This window comes from Alosa sapidissima, chromosome 3 (genome assembly GCF_018492685.1).
Source record: "Alosa sapidissima isolate fAloSap1 chromosome 3, fAloSap1.pri, whole genome shotgun sequence".
Classification (NCBI taxonomy): Eukaryota; Metazoa; Chordata; class Actinopteri; order Clupeiformes; family Clupeidae; genus Alosa; species Alosa sapidissima.
The window spans coordinates 6,406,851-6,428,273 of record NC_055959.1 but is presented as its reverse complement, the minus strand read 5'-3'; the positions used below and the strand labels follow the sequence as shown (position 1 = coordinate 6,428,273).

Here is a 21,423-nt window from a genome sequence, read left to right as displayed (position 1 = left end):
TATTGTACATACCGAGGTATTCTCACGGTTTGTGAATAATAATAAAGAGTGGAATAAACTTTCATTTGACTCGCACACAGTCAATATGCCAAATCATCAACATATATACACAACATATGCCAAATCATCTAAGCTACCACTACGAATATCGAACAAAATATGAATTCAATTAGTCATTCAAAAAGGTCAATCTGTAATGGTTCAAGGCATGGGGAATTGTGTACTGTAACCATAACAACATTATTCTACTCTATGAGGGTAAGAGTTATCCGTTGAGATAACCGGATTTCTAAATGAAACTGTAAGATAATCATGAGTTAAGTGTAACTGATATGTACCGTAGATATGAACTCAAGTTAGCATATTATGTACGTAACAATACGTGTCATAGTCCAACTTCCCACCGTTTTTGTGCGGGTTCTTGTCCGATAGATGATAGGCTACATGTCTACTAGCTAGCCTCCAGCTAGCCTGTTGTGACATGGCAGTAGAGTAACTTTGGATAACTTGTCCACTTGTCCCTCTAGGCAAGAAATGGCCCACTTGCAACAAGAACCAACCGCCAACCCTAGGCTATCCTCTCGGAGACCAGCGGTGCGTCCCATGCATGAAAGCACCCTCACACTAACAGACTCGACAGACACGAATTATACCACAGTCATGGCTGAGGTGAGAAAATGGTAACATGTTTACTGTGCACACAGTCGTTTTCCCGGTTGTCATGTATAATCAAATCAAGCCAAGACACAAGAAGATTAGAGGTAGTTTCTTTCATAAATTAAATATGATGTATACTATTATATGAACTGTACGTTTCTTAACCCTGCTCCTTTTTGTCAACTCTAGAGCTACAGTGGGCGAGACTCCAGAGGACAGCCGCTGATATTTTTCCTCAGAGATCCACCGTTTCCCTCCCAGCATGACAGCAAGTTGGACCTCAGCAATGCATTAACTACTTACACAGCAACACATAGCAGGAACGTCCACTCTCCTAAGGACATCATTCCGGTCTGAGCTGTACTATCTAATGATTTTACATTAACACATTAAGCTATTTAATTGTACTGTATAATATTTTGCTGCATTGCTTCGAGGGTCATGTTTAAGTCATGTTTTTTTTTGTTGTGTGTGTTAACAGTGGTATTTTTTGTATCGCGCATTACTGTAGTTACGATGCATAGGCAGTAGATGGCAGTATGTACCTGATTGTATACAGAGCCATCAGAGCCATGTAGACTCTGATTTTATAATGCTGACTGAGGAGAAAACTCAGTAACTTCAAGGCAGATTTCAAGATTAAGATCTGGAAGAGGTTTAAAACCAGAGTACTAGCCATACACAGGCATAAAAAGCAAAACAACAAACAAAGAAAATATGTTATGGAGAGCCTGGAATAATAGAGTATACTGGTAACTTGTATTCAGTAGCTTTACTTGCTGGCATTATAATTATTTGTAGTATCCCTCCACTATACAGCACAACGTTCTGCACAGCAGTAGGAATAGGAATTGGACCCGCAGCCATGAAGGCTTGGCTATGAAAGAGGTCACCAACCCCACTGGGTCGACCCTGTTCAGGAGCAGTTACCGTGACAGCCATCAGAACCCCAGTTTGAGCATCGGCCATGGAGTCTCCCCAATGGGTCATCCCATTTCCTGGCACAGTCATGACATTCTCACAGGTGCACCACTGCTCCTCTTATTAACAAACACTTAGATTCCCTCTCTCTCTCACACACATACCTGTAGATGTTTATAGTTTGAGCGGTTATAGTGGGAGCACTCAAGTCTCCTTTCAGTGGTTATAGTGGGAGCACTCATTCTCTTCTCAGTGGTGATATTTGCCAAGTTACAGCATTTAGCCACACACAGACATGCACTGGATTTTTGTGTGACACATTTGACTTCAACAGAATACAAAACATGTCCAGATTCATTGTCACTCAACATAATAGGTAGCCCTGGAAGCAAATGTAATTTGCTGCCGCTAGGGTGAGTCTAGATTTCTAGGCTACATAATAGGCCTAAAATGCATCCTTTGGGGGGGTGGGGGGGGGTTAGCCATAGTGATGAGGTGACTATAGTCCTGGTTGCACGAAATGCCGGCAATAATTGTTTGGTTTCTCCAGGAGAGGACAAGAGACCTGCAGGCCCAGGAAAACCTAAGACTGCCAGAGACGATTCCCTGCAGGCACAGCGGCACTGGGAGACAGACAGCAGCACCCTCAGACTGTACTGATAACTCAGGTCCACTGAAGGGTGAACGGCAACAGCCAACTGGAGTGCCAACAAAGGCCTGACGTATAGGGAATCAGCAGTGTACGGGATCCTGAAGTTCACCGATTGGTTCATACCAAAGTAGAGACATCAGACTCTTAACAATAAAGATACAACACCAGCATGGGAATGGGCCCTAACTGCATTGAAGAAACAAGTGTTAAAACCCCAAACTCATGTGCCAGTATGTGCTGGGTGATTAATCAGTCATGTGTTTGTATGGAGTCAGTTCTTTTGTCAAAATGATTCAATCAGTGTGTAATATGATTGCCAGTTTTACAGAATGTTCCCAGAATTTGCCAAAAGGCCTAGGTAACACCGATTACACTGTATGCTAGGATAGTGTACACAAATAAATCAAACTCTAGTTCTCCATTCTTAAACCAGACTTTATTAATTTCATAGTCCTCAAAAAGAAAATAAAAGATAAATAAAGGAGAGGAGAGAGAGAGAGAAAGGAAAGATGAAAATTTGAATGAGGTAAAACATAGATAAGACATAGGAGACAAAAGGTAACAGGTAACATATTTACATTGGTGACCTGAACGAGTGAGCATTGCAGAAGCTTCATTGGGATCCCAGGCGAGACCCAAACAGTGAACAGTACAGCAGTGAACTCAAACACACCACCCACACCACACATGGACAGCTTTAAACTCCAGTTTCATCTAGTTTTCAGTGCAATTATTAAAAAAAGAAAAAGAAAAATGATAACAGGCAACTATTGCAGTCAACCTTACTAGGTAGACAGAAGATCTGTTTCATAGCCATCCAGAAGACGAAGCGAAGGCTACTGTCCATGGTTTTAAAAAAAAAGCAAGTCTTTTTAAAGGGTCATCTAGGCATATTCTGTTCAAGGTTCTATACTGCTCTAGGTAGTTGCCTTCCATGCTTTAAGAAATGGGAATGGCTTTGAAAAAAAAAAAAAAAAAAAAAAAGCATGACGAAAAAGAAAACAAAAAGGATAAAATTCACACAGATTTCAGAAAGACCAATATTGTAAAACCAAATAATTGTGCCTAACACAAGACGTGATCTGAACTATTTAGAGAAGGGGTGGGACAGCAGGCAGCAAACAGAAACCCAATGTGATGGCTGCATGCATGTGCAAATCCTCAGTCAGCACAACCCACCAGAAGACTAGAGCCGGACTGTGGATGCAGCCAGGCTCTGGTAGAGAGCTTTCGAATTGGTCTTAATCTGAGCGGATACGTAGGTTGGGGGAGCGCGGCGTCGCTTATTCAGCTTCAACTTTCAGAAACTCTTTCCTCTGGCACTGTCAACTTTCATTACTCATTCTTCTTCTCCTTTTGTTTCAGCAGTTTGTTGATCTCCCTCTTAGCCATGCCGGCGTACTTGGAGATGATTCCATGCTGGTTGAGACCAGGCAGGAGCAACAGGAAACTCACTAGGAAGAGACAGAATACACATTTCACACGGGTCATTTCAGAAGGACATATGTGCAGTCTTTGTTACTTTTCAAGAAACCTCGCCAGAGCATAAACAGTCAAACCAATGCACGCAATCGTAAAATTAAGGCAAGGAGAGTTGAGCTGTGTGGCAAGAGAAGAGGTGTGTATGAGAGAGGCACACAGGTGTGAGTGATTGTATTATAGGTATGTAAAGGCCAGACTGAGTGACTGCCTGCAGGAGAAAATCTGATTAAGTATTACTGCCGAGACATGGCTGAGAAACAAGTGGCATGCCCTGAAGCGCTTCTCTACTGGCTTCAAACAAGCCTCTAACGGCTCCTACACACAGTTGTGTTCAGTCAACGCATGCCAGTGGGTGTTCCCAACGGTAGCTATGCAAATGACTAAGTATAACCGTAATTTGATTGGTTGGTGCCGTCAGTCGATTGGCTTGATTGGCCGGTGTCGTCTGTCGGTGCAGCAACAGCTGAACTTCTCAACGCGAGTGGCGGGAGAAACGCGACGCAACGGACCCACAAATCAGTTTGGCAACGGATGACGTGAGCCCATGTAAAGTGAATGGGATGCGTCTCCAGCAACGCAACGCACGCAGCTGTGTGTAGGAGCCGTAAGAGCTGCAGTTAAACCCTTTAAGGACAGTTTAAGAGCCACTTTCACCGGTCCAATTTCAGCCTCTCCTACGGGCTCTCTGTTTTCTTGTAGCAGAACCATGCCAAACTACATGGGGACCCATTAGATTTACCCCATGTAGTTTTGGCATCTGTGGTTAAATGCAGTCCTTGTTTTTACATTTTCAAAACAAGTGGCCATCTCATGCAATGCCACAGAGGATTATCTTACACCTCGTTTACACTTTAAGAGTAAATTAAATCTTGATAAGCTCCAACCTTTCCTCTTAAAAGGGACAGAAAGTTCAACCAGAAGCAAATTCTTTCAGACCCTGATACTGACAAACAAAACTTTAATTTGTCTATGAGATCAGTGGCTTGTTGGTCAGTTTGACACATTGGTTAACGGATTAAGGTGCCGTTTACACGACGCCGGTTTTTGTGAAACCGGTGAGGTTTTGTTAACGGTTACGCCTTGCGTGTACACGACGCCGGCAGTTTAGGAGACTGAAACCGATAGCTTTTCAAACCGGCTTCCGAAGTGGGAACTTTTGAAACCGCCAGCTAACTTTCGCCGTGTAGACGCCTGTAGGTGCGAAGCCGGCAACTTTATGACGACATAGCCCCACCTCTCAACATCAGCCACGGCACTCGACCTGACATGCTGCTTGTCAAAACAAACCAAACCATTTATTTATCATATTAAAATGTTTTTCTTTCCCGTCATGATTTATGTGCACAATGTAGCCTATTAGCCTTTAGTGGCTAAGTTAGAAGCACACGTTAGCTTAACTTAGTGTTTTCTCTAGTGGTGCTCAGACCTAATGCAATGCGTAGGCTAAGCATTTGAAATTTCACATAGCATAGTCACATACCTTGAAAATGAACTTTATTAGTTTAACAGTTGAATTGAAAACCGAATTGTCTGTAGTCTCCTTATTTCATGCGACTGCTTAACCAGAGCCCTTATTAGACATTCTCTGGCTTAACAAACTGTTTCAACAATGTTTTCTTCTACGCGATTCACGTGAACTTATCGTGAAGATTCTGCACAGCGGCGCCATCGACTGGTCTGGCATATGCACTACAGCACATTTAGCCGGTTACACCTCTGTGTGTACACGCGAGGTTTTTTCTTGCCGGTGTCCCATCACAGGGAACAATCAATTACAGGGCTGTGGTGGTATGGATTATTTCTTACCATGGTAAGCAACACATCAGCACGGTTTTGCAGTTTACCATTACGAAAATAATAATAGTCTGAACCATGGCCCAGCTTCAGAGATACACGTTTAGCTTTTTAAACACGTTTAACATTTGGTTATTTCAGAGACTGCAGTCCCTTCTTTGGCATCTCTCCCTCCTGCATAGCCCAGCCAGCACACAAAATCAAACACACAGTTTGCATAGTTGGTTGTGGTGTTGTAACGTCAAGCCAACACAGTGTACACACTTATGAATGCTTGCGGACAAGGTTTCAAATATACTTTGTGCACACAGTCACACCAACATATCCAACAGAGGTGCTGATATCTCCCACTGGAGCTCCAATGAGACAAGAGTGCTGTATTTTTGGACTCTTAACAGTGACCTCCTTTCATGTCCTCATTAGAGTGACCCGGTTTTTTTCTGCCCATTTCTTTCACTTGACAGCATCAACACTATTGGTAGTTCCAGCGAAGACCAGCCCAGGAAGTTAAGGTCAACACCTCTATCTCTCGCCAGTCCCCACACAGAAACACCTAAACCTGTTACTTGCAGTAGCAGGACTAGGCACATTGTTTCATACGACTCTGTGTGTGCCTGAGCCAAACGACAAGATTTGCTAAACACATTCCGTCTGACCATGGGGTTAGAAAATGTGCTCAGCATCAGTCATAGGCCCAGAGAAACCAATGGCTTTTCACAGAGGAGGGAGAAGGAACAACTATTCCAAGAATGCCATTAGCTTTCATTTTTTTCAGGCTTACGGGGAGAGAGAGCGATAAGAAAAAGTAATGCAAGGTCGACGTTTAACAAACAAGCATTATAACTCAAATATGCAGCTTCATCTGCATGACCTATTGGTCTGTCAAACATTCACATGCAGCAAATAATCAGAACACACACACACAACTCTAACTCACCGATCAGATAAGTGAGGAAAAGGTTGTGGACTTGCTGTCCGATCCAGGCCACTGCCACCAGGCTACTAATGACAGACAGGAAGTACTAGAGAGGGAAGACAAACAGATGAACGTTAAAACACAGTAAAAACAAAACAGGAACCACTCTGAGGAACACAGGGATTCGATCATGTGAATCACAGCCCTATTCCCGCAGTGGGTTCTTGCACGTAAGCCTCATCAGCTGACTACTTGCACAACCGAGGGGGGAAAGGGAAAATCTCATTACACAAATTGGGGCCGATTTGTCTCGAAAATTAAATTGTATGCGAAATGGTCATTATCATTATTTGAATACTGGAGGGAATTAGGGCGAAATGAAAGTCATTCTGCTCATTTACACACTAATGAATAGAAAGGGAAAGAGGTTGGCACCAGCACTAAGGACCGATCTACAGAAGGCTCATCAAATGTCAACCACTCAATAAACTAAAAGGGCATCAAAATGAAATCTGATGGGTTGATTGAGACTAGGCATATGAATGGAGACGTTTGTGCAGGAGCAGACGTCTGGCTACCATCTTGGGCTTTTCTTCCTTGAGGGCAAAGAGGCGCTTCCACCAGCCAAGGACACGACGCTGCGTCTTCACCAGGTTGCTGCAGATCTCGTGGAAGCGCTGTTGCTGCTCCGTCGTCCTGGGGACACATGAGAACACAGACACTTCATTCAGTACTTAAGGCCACATATTGATTACACAAGCAGAGACAAGAACTACAACCTCAGCGCAAACTTACATGCTAGACGTCAAGAGAGACACTAATGAATTGCTTGTTGTAGGTACAAGTAACTACACATCTGTTATGCATACAAATTGATCATACAACTAATCAACATACCAAATTTAGCAAGCAGTGCACTTAAAACTGATAACTTTTGTACTGCTGTAATATGGGATATTCATAAACAAAGGCATAATCTCATGATGTACAAGCTTGGGTCCTCCTGAACAAAACACAGTACACCAGTAACTAGTCACCCATGTTAACTGGCTTGATAAGCCTAATGCCCACAGGCTAGGGCCTGCTAGCTGAGAGCCCTGATAGGGTGGGGCTGGGACTGTGCTTAGGCACCACTTCTAATAAAAGGACACTAAATGCAACCCCAGCCACACACGGCTCAAGGGCAAAAAAAATAATTCTGCCACGCTCTAAAATAAGCTGAGCGAGTCCTTCTCATGAGTGGACAGCTCAGAGACCTTGTTCAGTCTTGCTGCTGTGCGGCTATGGGGGAGGGGGACGACCAGCACTGCTGAACGCATTGCTGCTGAGTCAGGGTGTGAGGCTGGGCTGAGCCCTGACACCAGACACACAGTACCAACTGCTGTCTGTCACCCAATACAGCCTGGTGCTCTAGCAGCAGGGTGGGCCATAGAGACAGAGGGGGAAATGGAACTGAAGTGACCACAGGGCTGACCAGGTCAGCTGAACTGCATGGGGAGACACAAGGGTGGGGGTTTGGCTCAACAGGGTGGGGTGGGGGTGTCTAGATCAAAAAGGCAGTTTTCAAACTGGTCTGGTAACTGGTCACATTTGTCTGATCCCGTTTCTGGCCAGATGAGGAAATATTTGTTCAGACATGCTTTGCCGTTCACTCGGTTAAAGGTTAGACCGTTGTTTCTATACATCTTTAGAACACCACACTCAAAGAAGTGAAACCATGCACCTGACATTCTGCACATTTTAGCCATGTTTCGAGTCTCCTCAAATATATCTGCAGGTATTTCTGCACCTGATTGATGTGTGATCTCTCCCTCACTGCAAGACCACTCACCACTTGTTGGAGCCGAAGACTCTTGGAGCAAGTGTGGGCACCAGATAGTCCGCCAGGCACATGATCATCACTGTGCAGGACAGTCCGGTCAGCACAGAGGGGTCCAAGTAGTAGATCAGCCTGCCAGTGGGAGAGAAGAGAGGGGACATCAAGCCCATATCAGATGAAGCTCACACCAGAGGTGAAGCCAGGACACATCAAGAAGCATGATTAAGTGATCCAAACCATAAAGCTACAGGAGTGTGTGTGTGCGTACGTGTGCTATGTCTGACTACAGAATTTGTGCTGTACCTCAATGCATAATAGATGAAGACAAAGTTGACCAAAGGAAAATGAAAACCTGATCTATAGCCCTCACAGCCGAGTAGCAGCTTTAAATGAACCCAACGCCACCCTTTGTCCATAGCACATCTTGATAAGGGAGGTATTCTCTCAAGAACTCAGATCTTTACATTGACTACATATAGCAATTTCTAACTCTAGGAGTTGCCTTGGAGGCATCTGACTAATGTAACCTGATGACTTATCTGAAAGAGCAAGACCACACTGAAAGCCATCAGCATAGACAGAGGGAGCGTTCAATACATGTCACACTTGCACTGAATTCTGCCAACTCGGCCTCTGAATGCTGATGGCTTTCCTAACAGTCTAGGTGAAAGGTCAAGACATGTGACATCATGTATGAGTACAGGGAAGACTCCTGGTTGTCACTTCAAAAGCCCTTTGAGCTGTAGGCGTCTTACTGGGATCATGAGTCAACGCCCTGATAATGCTTTTTAGCAGCGTCAAAAGTGTGTACCTATGAACTCGCATGAAGAGGACAATGAAGACACCCATCAGACACAAAATAATGATTTAATATTGAATGGCTGATTAATTTTATCATTTTTCTCTCAATGGCTGGTAGGTATCCACATTTTAAAAAGCTAATATCAAACCTCGTCAACATTGCCAGAAGTGACAGTGCACCTATGCAGGACTGTGTGTGAACTCACGTGAAGATGACAGTGGTGACACCGATCAGAAGTCCAGGGAACCATGGCTTCTCCCAGCGCAGGACCTGGTCCCCTGCCAAGATCACCTCCCCCCATCCCTGCAACTGCTCTTCAAGCTGAGCAGTCTCCTGAGCCTGTAAGGTCAGAGGATGTACACAAACACTTTAACACATTTTAAATGAGCACTCGTTTCTTGGCCTTTTTCTGAGAGTGATAGTCATTTATGTTTAAATTGTTTTGTTTAGGATGTTTCTCTTTGGCTTTGATAGTAGTGCTATAATTGCAGAGCTCACTTTCTTGAGGTCGCCTGAGCAACATTATCATGCCTCCTATTAAAAACACAGATAGGGTTTCCTGTGCAAAGAGGATGGTGGTTTCCGTGCAGTGCATAGTTTAACTTCAGCGCAGATACGTGGGTTTCAAATGTGCCACATTCAGACACATTAAAGGAAATAAAGAACCACAATAAACACACACTTTAACACGTGATGGACATAATTCAATTGCATACATTTAGTGAAGAAAATTGTTTATAAGGCAAAGAGAACCCTGACGCCAAAGTCTCCAAAGGAAAACATTCGTGGATTATATAGCTAGATACCCTATATAAGTTCGGTTGTGTAACAGTTCTGAGAAACAAGGAATCATTGTATTAACAAAAAAACCTTGGCCAAATGTCTAGCTTTTGCACAAAATAACGTTATACTCTAAGACGGCTTTACCACTTATGACATATCAATAACTCTAGAATAGCAGACATTTAGACTGCCTACTAACAATGAGATGTCAACAGTTTGGCATTTCAGAGGTCAAATACCAAGACAAAGCTACCCTGGGCAGAGCTAACCAGTTAATTAAACAAAAAGGACACCGATCCACTGTACTCAACTGACAAACGCCAGGCTATCATTAGTCAAACTAGCTAATGAAACTACGTGAGTTACATGTGTCTGAGGTCGGTCTTCTCAAGAGCCGCTAACGATGACAGCGACGACTTGTCAAGTTAGCTATTTAATGCTAGCGAACACCACACTAATAAAATGGGAGGCCTTAGCATTTTTATTTCGACGTAGATGGCCGTCTCGCAGTAACGTTAGGTGAATTAAACTAGCAAGCTAAACAGACGAAGTTGTAATAAGATAAGTAAGCGTCCTGAGCCATTTCAACATGGCATTATAGATATTAATCACATTGTTTAGCTAATAAACGTCATCTGTCGTTATCTAGCTAATTATGTAGATTACCGTGGTTGGCGTGCATGGCACATTTCTACAGCAAACCACCCAACGGTATTGTTCGATAATGGCTAGCTAGTAACGTTAGCGTTATTAATTGCACGGCAAGTTAGTTTACTACACCGTGGTCCTCCAGTCAAAGAAACGCCTGGGCCATAACGTTAACTAGCTCGGCGTTAAGTAGGCTAACTTAACCTACCTGGAATAGCTAGTAAACGGATTGTCTTTCGATAAAAGTTGGCTAGCTAACGTTAGCCAGCTAATGTTAGCGATGGTAAATAAGGTTAACGTTAGAGTGCTAACTTAATGGCACAACATTACGTTAATATTAGGGTAGTCTACTCATAATATTAACACGTACCAACACACAGCCATGAATACACAATTGTATAAGGAAAATATATAACGAAAATAAACTTCAACATAACGTTAAAGACGTTAAGATGAGTTAAACGCTGTTCTGTTAGCTAACGTCGCGCAAATACACACTTGCAATTATAACGTTGAATACCGTTAGCTTTCAATTATACAAAGTAACGTTACTTACAAGAAGATTTGCACTTTTGTTGTCGCCTTCTGCCATAGCGTACACCTATGTGGCCCAATGTCCTCAATGCAAATCCTGTCCACGTCAGTTGCACTGTCACTGCACACAGCTCCCACCACTCTGCTCCGTCAATTCGAAAAGCAATTGACCGTTAACGGCAGGATGTTTTTATGCCAAACAGGACACCAGACAAAGCGCAATGCTCTATGGGAAGTGTAGTTGAGGCACAATTGTGATGTTGGTTAACATTAAAATAACCTACTACACCACACATATTGTATAGATATTACTGAAAAATAAACGTTATTTCTCATTCATTTGCATATCACCTTGTCTCTGGTAGGCCGAGTTATGTTAAATTATATAGGCTACACAATTTATGTCTGCTGTGGGGTGTGAATTATAGATTCCAAAATGTAGGCTTATCTAAGCAAGTCTTTCATAAAATAACCCTTTCAAAACAATATCAATATAGCCAATAAAAAATGTCTTTGCAAGACTGCAAAAAAATCCAAAATCTATGCAATCATCTATGTACATCATACACACAACTGATTGTCTTTAAAAAAGTTATATATTCTGGGGTGGGGGAATTTCTGATATGAACTGCCTAGACTTGAATGAATCATTTCCTCATCACTAAATGTCACTAGTAAAAGTACTACTCGAATGACAAAATACAACAAATATGTTTAGAGTCATGTTTATTTGGCAAACAAAAACGGAATAAAATCTTTAAGAATCAACATTTTATACCATCACCACACATCACTACTTGTTTACTCTTTTCTCCCACTAAAAAATGTAAAACTAAGTCAAGGTTAATAAAAAGCAAGCTTAACAGGAAAAGTTGCATCCAGGAAGACACATTTCTATTGGCACAACCAAACGGTCTGCCATTTATCAAATGGAAAGAAAGGACAGGGAGAAAGTATCTAGCCACTACACACAACAAATACTAGAGATGCATATTAATAAGTAAACACATTTTTACACACATCCTCAGATTCTTCAGTCTTCTTGGCCTCAGCATCCTGCAACACTTCTCTCACTAGCTCATTCAGAATCAATTGAAGAAAACAGACAAGTGGATCTTTTTAAACTTGAAGCATTGTACATTTCTTCAAACTTCAAATTTCAATAAACACATGATAGTATTTTTTTTCTGCAATCCCCCATCTCCACGTTTGTAATTTTTTAATAGTGAAAATTGTGAGATACATTTAAGAAGTGTTGGGTAAAACAAAAAAAGGTTTATTTGTGTATTTCAGGAAACGTTCGAGAGGAGAAAAAAAAAAATAATGAAGCAGTCAAAGCTAAGGGAATCTTTTGTACTTTCAGGTGAACTTCAGGCCTACTGGAGTTGAGTGGTGTTGCTTGGCTTCCCGATGCCCCTTAATCAACCGCTCTCCGTCTTCACTCCTGCTCGCTGACACATCAACGCCTGACCATCGCTGGACTGGGAAAAAAAAGAAAATCGCTGCACGACTCAAAGAAGCCAAGGACAGGCTCTTCAGTAAGGCTCTGGAGGAATACAACTCTTCCCCTCTCTCATCTTCATTAATGTAGTCCACAGACCTGAGGGGTTTAACACCCGCCAGGACTAGGCTCTGAGGAGGACAGGGGGTGTTGAGCGATTCCCATTACCCCCCTGCCAATTCCCTGTAGCAAACCCCTTTCAATTTCCATTTATTTTTGCTTTGATGAGTTGACATTTGTTTTCATTTTGTCCTCCTTTTTTGTTTTATTAATTTTTTGTTTGTTTGTTTTTTGGTTGCAGGGGGCGAGAGGGGGGGGGGGGGTAGTTCCAAGCTGGCCACCATAACCATAGCAGCCCCCCCCCCTTTTTACCAATTCCCCCTTCCCTCCCCCCGTCCCGATGAGCTCCTGATACACCTGGAGGAGACGGGAGGGGAGCAGACCCTTGTCGTGGTAGTGTGCTGAATCGCCAGGGTGCAGCTGAGCTGTGTGCTACTGGAGGGCTTGAGGGGGTGGGGGTTTCCCCATGATGGGGCCCCTTGGGAGGGTCTCCACACCCACCCCTCCCCCTGTTTTCCCCCGCATGGTGCACTGTGGCTCTGTGGCCCCAGACCCCGTGGACTCTGGTGGATTTGTACTCTTCTTTCCTCGCTGGACCAAAGTGATCTGCTTGGCGTCCCCGTTCACACCCAGGCGGTCCACCCTTCGTACAGCTGGGCCAAGTTGTCCACATGCGTAGCCTCTTTGATGACGTAGTCCACCTGGTGAACAGGATAGACATCAGCATCGAACAACTCATGAACACATAGGAGCACAGGAATGTGTGACAAATGACAAACATTTTCCAAAATCTGGGTCCAACAGGTGCAGGTTGCCTCTTACCTGTTCGGTCACACTCATCCTCCTATTGGGGTCAACATCTCTACCCTCCAATTTGGCCTTCACTCTCTTCCACACACTGACAGCATAAGAGTTCCTCTCCTGCACAGCTATAGGGCACACGTACACACAAAGTTAACACCAATCAATATCCAGTGACCGTGTTGTACCACAGCCAGGCTATGTTTGAAATCTCCACTATTTCACTACATTGTGCACTATGTAAGGAATAACTACACAAAGGTTGTTCACTATATACAGTATACTGAGAGTGCGAAGATGTCACACACAGCTACAGATACCCCGGCACGAGCACAAGGGGTTCCCCGCTTTACCTTTGCCCGTCTTGGGGTCGCGAACAGCTCGCTTGGGGCTGGGTGCGAGGCCTTTGCTGGTGATGAGGAGGGTGCTGGGCGGCGTGTCGGCAGGGGTGCCCAGGTTACGGGGGAGGGCCTTCCGAGCATTCTGGGACATTCCGTCTGGCTGCGTCTTCACACCGCTGCAGCGCACTGCTATGGGAGCAGAAGGGGCACATTAACCGCCATCATCCACAGAAACAAATGCAAATATAACACACAATACACCACCGAGTAGTTGGCATCACAGATCCAAGAGAGAAGTTAGAAATCAGGGCACCAACCTGCAGCAAAGCTGGTCTGGGCATTGGAAGTGGGGCTCGGGCAGTCACTTCTATCAGTCACCAGAGGAGAGGCAAACCCAACCAACCCATTGTAGATGCTAAACCACAGAAAATATCATGTGTTAGACTAAAGGTCACTCAAGAGTGTGCACTGAAGCTCACAGCAGCATAGAAATGCAAGACAATGTAAATATTACATGCACTAACATTTGGTCAAATTAAGAATCAATGTTGAATCTTTTTTTTTGTCAAACTTATCTGATTGCCAGAACTGTAGCACAACATTATGGTATAGTAAGGACCCTAAAATACATGTTGCTATAACTCTACACACAGACGAGGTGATGTGCAGTCACAGTCATGCTGATGTCATCACTGATTCACAACCACTCCAGCAATCATTTTAAAGCATCATCTTTATAGGTCACATCCATATGCATCGTGTACGCAGGTCAGAGGGCATCAGGAAAGAGGAGGCAACAGAGCTCAGTGCTGCGCTGCTTGCAGAAGGGGATTGTGTGTGTGTGTGTGTGTGTGTGTGTGTGTGTGTGTGTGTGTGTGTGTGTGTGTGTGTCCACCTCTGGCTCTGCACTTTGAGCTCCTTGAGTGTGGCAGGGATCTCCTGCAGAAGGTCCCCCTGCTCCTGGTTGCGCGGCTGGCCCATGGCCTGCACCACCGTGAACAGCACGATCTGCAGGTTGTCCTGCCACGCCTTGTACTCCGTCAGGAACTGCCTCACGCTGCCCTCGTACACCACTTCATCTCCCTCTGCCAGCGCGTTCTCCTCATCCTGACAAAGACAAAGATGCCAGCAATGAGCATCTGAAGTCTGGAGTAGCTCCAGCCCTAACTTTGACTGCATTTCCCAAAAGCATTGGAGAACAATGGTGTTGGAAATCTATCATTTAAATGATTTCACTTCTTGAATAGCACTTTTGAGAAACGCCGTTACAGAGACAGGGACAAACAAAACAAAGAGGGCATCTCATCACTATTCTAAGCGAAGGCTGCTGCCTATGCGTTACAATTCAAGTGATTCGGTGATATCTGACCCTGAGCCCCGTGCTCTACCTTTGCCATGGCACGAAGCAGGTGTTTGACATCAGCCAGCTGGCGGTTGTGATTGGACAGGATGCCCTTAATGGTGTCGACCAGCATCTGAAGTGTCTCCGTGACCACGTCCAATTGCTGATCTCGCTCCTCCTGCACGGCCCTCTGACTGGCCAGCTCCTGAGACAGCTGCTTCTGGGCGTACGCAAGCCAGTCAGCACTGCCGATGGACAGATCCAGGGTGGGGCTCTGCAGACAGCAGACACAAAGCCACCATTGGTTAGTTAACTGGATTAGTAAGAGCAATGGGAAACGCCACATGGAAAAATCCCATGACTCAAGGAATTACACAATCATTCAAGAAAAACCTGACCAACAAGTATATCTCATCACTCTACAAGGATACTAAGCTTTTCTGGTTATAACAACAACCAATGAAACCAACAACCAGTTCAATGAAAATACTTAATGTGTCTTGACAGGCAAGTCTGAAAAATTAATTTGTCAAGTTCTATTAAACTGGGATTACACAGCAGATTTTCAAGATACAACCTAGGGCAATGACTCCTAGTACTTGCTCCTATAAACACAATAATTCAGATAAATTATGAACACAGCTAATAATATTGAACCCACCCTCATGCTCACTCTAGATTAAATCCTTTTAATTTTTCTTTATCTTTATGAATAGTTAGTGATCCCTCTGATCCCATCACTGCAGACGGAGAAGAAATTAAGCAACTAATACGATTGCAAACCAAGGACTTTTCAGAAAGATTTTTTTTGACATATTGTGAATGCCATGAGTCGTTGAATGAGCTGTGTGACTGACCAGCCTCTGCAGCAGCTGCAGCTCGAGCGGGGAGACGGAGGAGCTGAACTGGGCGGCGTAGGTGCAGGTGGCCTGGCAGCGCTTGAGCAGCTCGAAGAGCGCGGCGTCCATGCTGAGCGCCTCGGGGGTGCGCGTGCGCAGGCCCTCGAAGTTCAGGATGGTGCTGCACAGGAAGGTGACCTGGCTGCTGCGCTGGCTCTCCTTCAGCACCAGGGCGCGCCGCTCGCCGATGGTCACCTCAAAGTCCTGCAGCACGGGCGCCAGCGCCGGGTTGGCACCGCCGGCCCACTTCAGACGTTGCTCGATGCTGCCCTCTAGTGCAGCTAGCTTCTCCTGCATGGCACAGGAACAGATAGAGAGGTTTACGTTGTGTTCATTTTACAGGGACAATTGTACAGTGTATGACCAAATGAGATTATATTTCAAGGGGTGAACTACATCTGGGGCTTTTCTCAATACAAAGTACGCTAAAGAACGGTCTCCCGTTCTTGAAAGTTCGAACTTGAAAAGTTAAGATCGTGAGTTCAGACTCTGGAGAACGCGAGGACACAGGACGCTCAATTTGCAGTTTGAGACGGCAGCGTTCTTGCCAACGGCAGCTTCTCTTGGAACAGCTCGGGAGTCTAGTCATTTACCTATTGCTCTATTGGTCTACCCAGTTCCTGGGCAGGAGTTGATGTGACAAGCTTTTTTTGGAATAAGAAGTGAGGAATGCATCTAAACCACGGACCATCGGATTCCAAGTCTTCATTCTCCAGCCAGATGCACACAATCCATCAGCAGAATAGTACAGACCTGAACGCTGGCGATGGCCGCCTCGTCCTGACTGAGCTTGTACAGCTTCTTCTTCATGTTGCTGAGGATGATGGAGCGGGGAGGGGGGCTCACGGTCAAGGGCTGGCTGCGCGTTCCCAACACGTCTTCATGCTGCCACTGTAACAAACACACAAACCAGTCGGTCAGGACTAACAACGAGACCTACTGTAAGGCTCAGAACTTCAGGAAACTGCTTTCCACAGGTCTGTAGGATACATGATCAAAGTCATGGAAAATCAAAACGATAAAAATATGGCAGCATACCACAGGTGAGGACTCAAAGAATCAAAGCACTGGAGTCTTCAAAGATATTGAATAGATAGTTTTTGGAGTGCAGAGTACTCGCATACCAAGATAACAGAGGGGGTAGGCAACCACTATCACCAGATGCAGCTTAACACCAGATGTGTTGACAACACTAACTCCTGGAAAGCACTGGGAGTAATGACATAAAGGGGCTGACTGACTAATAACTGACTCAGAAGAATTCCAGGAACGATAACAGTGCAGTGGTAATGATGATATGACTGTTTTATGGAATATGTTTAACACCCAACAGACAGATGTCGAGTCGACCAAAACGCCTGCAATATATGAGCATTAACACTTAGATTACTGCTTCCATGTATGCCTGCTCCAAATACACAGTGAACGTATTAGTTAGTGGCACAACTTGATTCCACTCACCTGGAACATGGCGTTGTGCAGCTGCGACCTCTGCAGGCTAACCTTGCAGGCATCGATGCTGACCTCCAGCCTGCGCACCAGGTCTAGCTTCTTCCAGGACGAGTCGAAGGAACTGGCCAGCACCGTGGCCCGGTTCAGCAGCAGCTGGGTCAGACGGCCCGCCTGCACGCCCTGCTCCACCGCCTTCTTGCACAGCTCGTCCAGCGACACCTTGCCCTCCGCGCCAAAGTCCTTGGCCTCCACCTGGGCGATGAGGTCCATGCCCAGCGCGCTGATGGCACTGCAGAGGGCCAGTCCCAGCGCCTGCGTGGGCAGGCCGATCAGCATCTGGCGCACAAAGTCGGCCGTGAAGGCCTTGATGGGACGCGTCATCTGGTCCTCGCTCACCACGGCCGATCCGCGGTACAGAGGCTTCACCAGGGACACAGGCCCGTTGGAGGGAGGAGGCTCGTCCGTGGGAGGAGGGCAGGTGCCTGAGGAGGGGGAGGGGAGGGAGATTAGTGTGTGTGAGAAAGACAAAGGCAAATGGAATAGGAGAATGATGCATTCGCTTCAGGATCTTAATATGAGTACCATATGCAATATTTCATTCATTCTTCCCTTACAAAGTAGGAACGCATCCTCTAGAGAAGGAAGGACCGTTCTCTTACCAGACAGTGTCTGAGAGAAGGAGCCACAAAGGCGGAAGAAATCGCGGATGGTCTGCAGCCTCTTGAGGAAGAAGATCTCCTCCAGCACCTGCCGGTTCTGCTCACAGTCAAAGAAGTGCACCTGAGCAGCCCGCGCCTCGCGGATCACATCCACCTTTCGCCAGGCGGCCGGCACGTCCATCGAGTTCAGCTTGAGAGAGAGAGAGAGAGAGAGAGTACTAGGTCAGAGGAGAGTCCGGGTCTCAATGCACACCCTCAGGTGAACATGTCTTGGCCTTAAAAACTTCAATCAACCACTGGTGGGATAAAGCGCAGTGCTAAAACTGCTATAGCACAAGTAAACAGTAAATTATATAATTTAGTGTTCAATTGTATTAGTTCATACCGCATTTTCTTTTAGTATGAACAATACAGCGGTCAGACATTTGGCAGAAGCAAAAGGGACATGTAGGGAATGTCAAGTGTAAAGAAAACCGTAGCAAATGAGACAGTGGGCACCCTAATAAGGGCACCTTATTATCGCCACTATTATTGGACCAGAAAGGCAAACACAGGTCCGTGTGCGTTACCTTCTCCACTAGCAGCCCGAAGGCCGTCTCCAGCTGGGCAAACATGCCGTCGAAGGCCACCAGCAGCATCTGGCCTGCGCTCATCTTGGGCGTGTCCTGCACAGAGCTCTCCATGCTGCGGGGTTGAATCAATTCCGAGTACTGCAGCCTCAGCATCCTACACACACACACACACACACACACACGAGTTATATAAGAGTTTCTCAGCCATTCTTAAGTGTGGAGAAGTGTAATTGCAGCAAGATGATTACTACAATTAAATGAATCATCTCTGCTTCTGTCTCGGTTAGGCGGGGATCACACTGGCCAGTGGCAAGCGTAACACAGCGCTCAGACCATAATAAGTTCTCTCTCATTCCTAAGTTCCTAAGTAACACAAACGGATTGCATTAACTGACAATTGAATGCTCTCGCGTTGTGCTTTGAAAGTTGAACCAAGTTCAACGCTCAGCTTGTTCCACACTAGTGTTACGCTAGTGCTGCCACTGTTCTGTTGCCGAACCATAGAAAACAATAGAAACCTGCCACTTGCCGCTGGCCAGTGTGATCCCTTTCTTATTCTCAGGTGCTCAGTGTAGTCTATCAGAACTGACACACTTAAATTGGCTCATCATAATGACAAGCCAAGTAGTGAAACAAACATGCAGTCACATGAGTCTATGGGAACAGTAAGGCTTTCCTGTTGTATCAATCTTACACATGGATAAGACTGGTCACATTAAATACAATACAATCAAACTAGCACAAAAAACTAGCACGCCCCCCCGCACCTGGTGATGTCCAAGTAATGCGAGTCGGTGTCCTCCTCCAGGCCCATGGCCGTGTTGCGCAGGTGGGCCTGCAGGCCCTCGGCCAGCCCCTGCAAGGAGACCCCGTCGGCACACTGCTCGATCAGGGTGTCCAGCTCGGACAGCATGGCCTCCAGCGTGCTCTCGCCCTTCAGCATGCAGCGCAGCGCCTCAGGGAAGATGATCTGACGGAAGTTGGTGTTCAGCTCCTGTGGAGGACCAGATAGCCAAAGCAGAGTCAATGTATGAACACACATCTTCTGCCAGTCAGAGGCACAGGTACACTTACCTTTGAGGACTTCAAATACAAGAGTTAATAAAATCTAGGTCTATGTGTGACAAATTATACTGATCACAAAATAAAAAAAATAAAAAGAGTGAAGAAATTTTGAATTCATATTTATTCGCAAGATGGCACTAAAAAGTAAATATGACCCTAACTATAACCTTGCACTTGTGCAGATAACATGAATCATAGATACCCTGTGAGCTTGGCTCATTAACTTTACAACTCCGTCATACATCCTCATCTAAGATCACTGAGTGGGTCATAGCAGCTGTGGAACTAAGTCTGGCGAGGCAGGCGTACCTGCAGGCAGGTGTAGACACCGTTGGCCAGGTAGACGGTCTGGGCAGTGTCGGCGGGGTTGGGCAGGTCCAGGTCGTGCGAGGGCAGCTGGCACTGCTGCAGCAGCTGCAGGAGGCAGGTGATGTTGCCGCTCATGCTGCACAGCTCCTCCAGGAACCAGGCGCCGTCGCGAGACGTCAGCTCCACCAGCTGCTCCCCGGCACTCGACGCCGCACCCTCCATCACCAAGTTGCGCCTGAGGGGAAGGGGCAGCCAGTCATTTAGGGGGAAAGACGAGACCTTCTGAACTTAAAATCAGTTAAACTAATGGATTTACTCACTCAGTAACACTCCATTTCCGTGAAATAAGAAAAGCAAACCAAGCCTTTCCAACTACTTTCAACTTTCTGACTAATATGAGCAAATATTTTTGTAAATTCTTTTATTACTGCTGAATTCAAACAATTTTTTTAAAAGCATGAAAAACGACGAACTGCAAGTACTGACCGACTACTCAGAGCTTGTTAAGATGTTCTACAAGGTCATAAGATGTTCTATGTTAATAATCTCAGCCCCACCTGGTGAGGGCACAGAGCGCTGAGAGGATGATGCCGGCCATGCTGTAGGCGCCGGGCTCGGCGTTCTCGCGCAGGAAGGCGGCGATGCAGCGCTCGATCTCCTGCAGCTGCTCCTCGCAGGCGGCCACGCCGGCGCCCTCCGCCTTGAGCCGCTCGGCCTGCCGCAGCAGCCGCGTGTTGGTGTCGGCGGCGTGGTGCTGCAAGGCCAACTCCACGCCTGACAGGAACTGGCAGGTGGCCGGAGGCGGCTGGGGAGAGAACTGCATCTCGTACCTGAGAGGGTTGGGGACACAGAGGGGACATTTATGGACATTCAAGTCTTTATCACTGCTCCCAAGCACTCCATCAATCAGAATTTCCATCAAAAAATCTAAATAAATAAAACAAATAAATAAACAAACAAACAAACAAAACAAACAAACAAATAAATAAATAAATACCAAACAATTAAAGCAATTTGTATCGCATTTTGCAGACATACTTGACTCTGCAAACCTTAGACAGCATACCATTACTTCTAGTGATTAGTTTGGGGAGTATTCCTATTTTCTGTTTTACTTGATCTGCACACCACTCTGTAATCCCTGTAGTAATTCCTCTAATAACTACTGGTATTAGAGTCAGTTAGGGGAGGATTAGGTATTCCAAAATTCATCTGTGGTACCTCAGCTTAGTGCCATTTCTCTATATATAGACAGTTAGAACAGCTGCATCACATTCACCTCCTCCATCCCTCTAGGATACTAACAAAAATGAAAAACCGACTAATTCTTACACCCAAACAATACACTCCAACACACCCACACAACTGGCTGTCTGTCTCTGTGTGTGTGTGTGTGTGTGTGTGTGTGAAACAC

The 21,423-nt window shown here is 45.5% G+C and overlaps 3 protein-coding genes across 6 annotated transcripts in view; 1 reads left to right on the top strand and 2 right to left on the bottom strand.

The window, feature by feature from the left end:
• The first annotated feature begins 232 nt into the window (after window positions 1–232).
• LOC121705076 lies at window positions 233–2,400 on the top strand. 4 transcript variants are annotated; one of them, XM_042085825.1, is made up of 5 exons: window positions 233–258; window positions 528–669; window positions 847–1,008; window positions 1,459–1,681; window positions 2,129–2,400. In XM_042085825.1, exons 2-5 carry the CDS (start codon window positions 535–537, stop codon window positions 2,236–2,238), a joined length of 630 nt encoding a protein of 209 aa, XP_041941759.1. In that variant the 5' UTR covers window positions 233–258; window positions 528–534; the 3' UTR covers window positions 2,239–2,400. The 4 variants fall into 4 exon arrangements, with proteins under 4 accessions (XP_041941759.1, XP_041941760.1, XP_041941757.1 ...); XM_042085826.1 differs by having other exon boundaries at window positions 236–301; window positions 1,477–1,681; XM_042085823.1 differs by having other exon boundaries at window positions 236–301.
• Window positions 2,401–2,647: 247 nt separating this feature from the next.
• arl6ip1 (ADP-ribosylation factor-like 6 interacting protein 1) lies at window positions 2,648–11,192 on the bottom strand. Its single transcript, XM_042085827.1, has 6 exons — window positions 11,031–11,192; window positions 9,249–9,382; window positions 8,254–8,373; window positions 7,001–7,118; window positions 6,444–6,528; window positions 2,648–3,684 (listed from the first exon to the last, which is right to left on the bottom strand). Exons 1-6 carry the CDS (start codon window positions 11,064–11,066, stop codon window positions 3,566–3,568), a joined length of 612 nt encoding a protein of 203 aa, XP_041941761.1. The 5' UTR covers window positions 11,067–11,192; the 3' UTR covers window positions 2,648–3,565.
• Window positions 11,193–11,717: 525 nt separating this feature from the next.
• Window positions 11,718–21,423, bottom strand: part of smg1 (SMG1 nonsense mediated mRNA decay associated PI3K related kinase) — a 46,040-nt gene continuing 36,334 nt past the window's right edge. Inside the window, 14 exon segments of the mRNA XM_042085242.1 lie at window positions 11,718–13,270; window positions 13,392–13,498; window positions 13,724–13,900; window positions 14,029–14,126; window positions 14,607–14,818; window positions 15,100–15,327; window positions 15,911–16,243; window positions 16,706–16,843; window positions 17,414–17,886; window positions 18,064–18,253; window positions 18,633–18,789; window positions 19,403–19,629; window positions 20,010–20,244; window positions 20,567–20,839. Of these exon segments, the coding sequence (XP_041941176.1) occupies window positions 13,193–13,270; window positions 13,392–13,498; window positions 13,724–13,900; window positions 14,029–14,126; window positions 14,607–14,818; window positions 15,100–15,327; window positions 15,911–16,243; window positions 16,706–16,843; window positions 17,414–17,886; window positions 18,064–18,253; window positions 18,633–18,789; window positions 19,403–19,629; window positions 20,010–20,244; window positions 20,567–20,839 (2,926 nt within the window). The 3' untranslated portion in view covers window positions 11,718–13,192.

Coding starts and splice junctions, on each gene's coding strand:
- LOC121705076 (XM_042085823.1), top strand. Junction 1,009..1,458: donor CTCCTAAGGACATCATTCCG/GTCTGAGCTGTA, acceptor AATTATTTGTAG/TATCCCTCCACTATACAGCA. Junction 1,682..2,128: donor CAGTCATGACATTCTCACAG/GTGCACCACTGC, acceptor TGGTTTCTCCAG/GAGAGGACAAGAGACCTGCA.
- arl6ip1 (XM_042085827.1), bottom strand. CDS start 11,066: ATGGCAGAAGGCGACAACAAAAGTGCAAATCTTCTT. Junction 9,383..11,030: donor ACAAAAGTGCAAATCTTCTT/GTAAGTAACGTT, acceptor CTGACCTTACAG/GCTCAGGAGACTGCTCAGCT. Junction 6,529..7,000: donor AGGAAGAAAAGCCCAAGATG/GTAGCCAGACGT, acceptor TTCCCTCTCTAG/TACTTCCTGTCTGTCATTAG.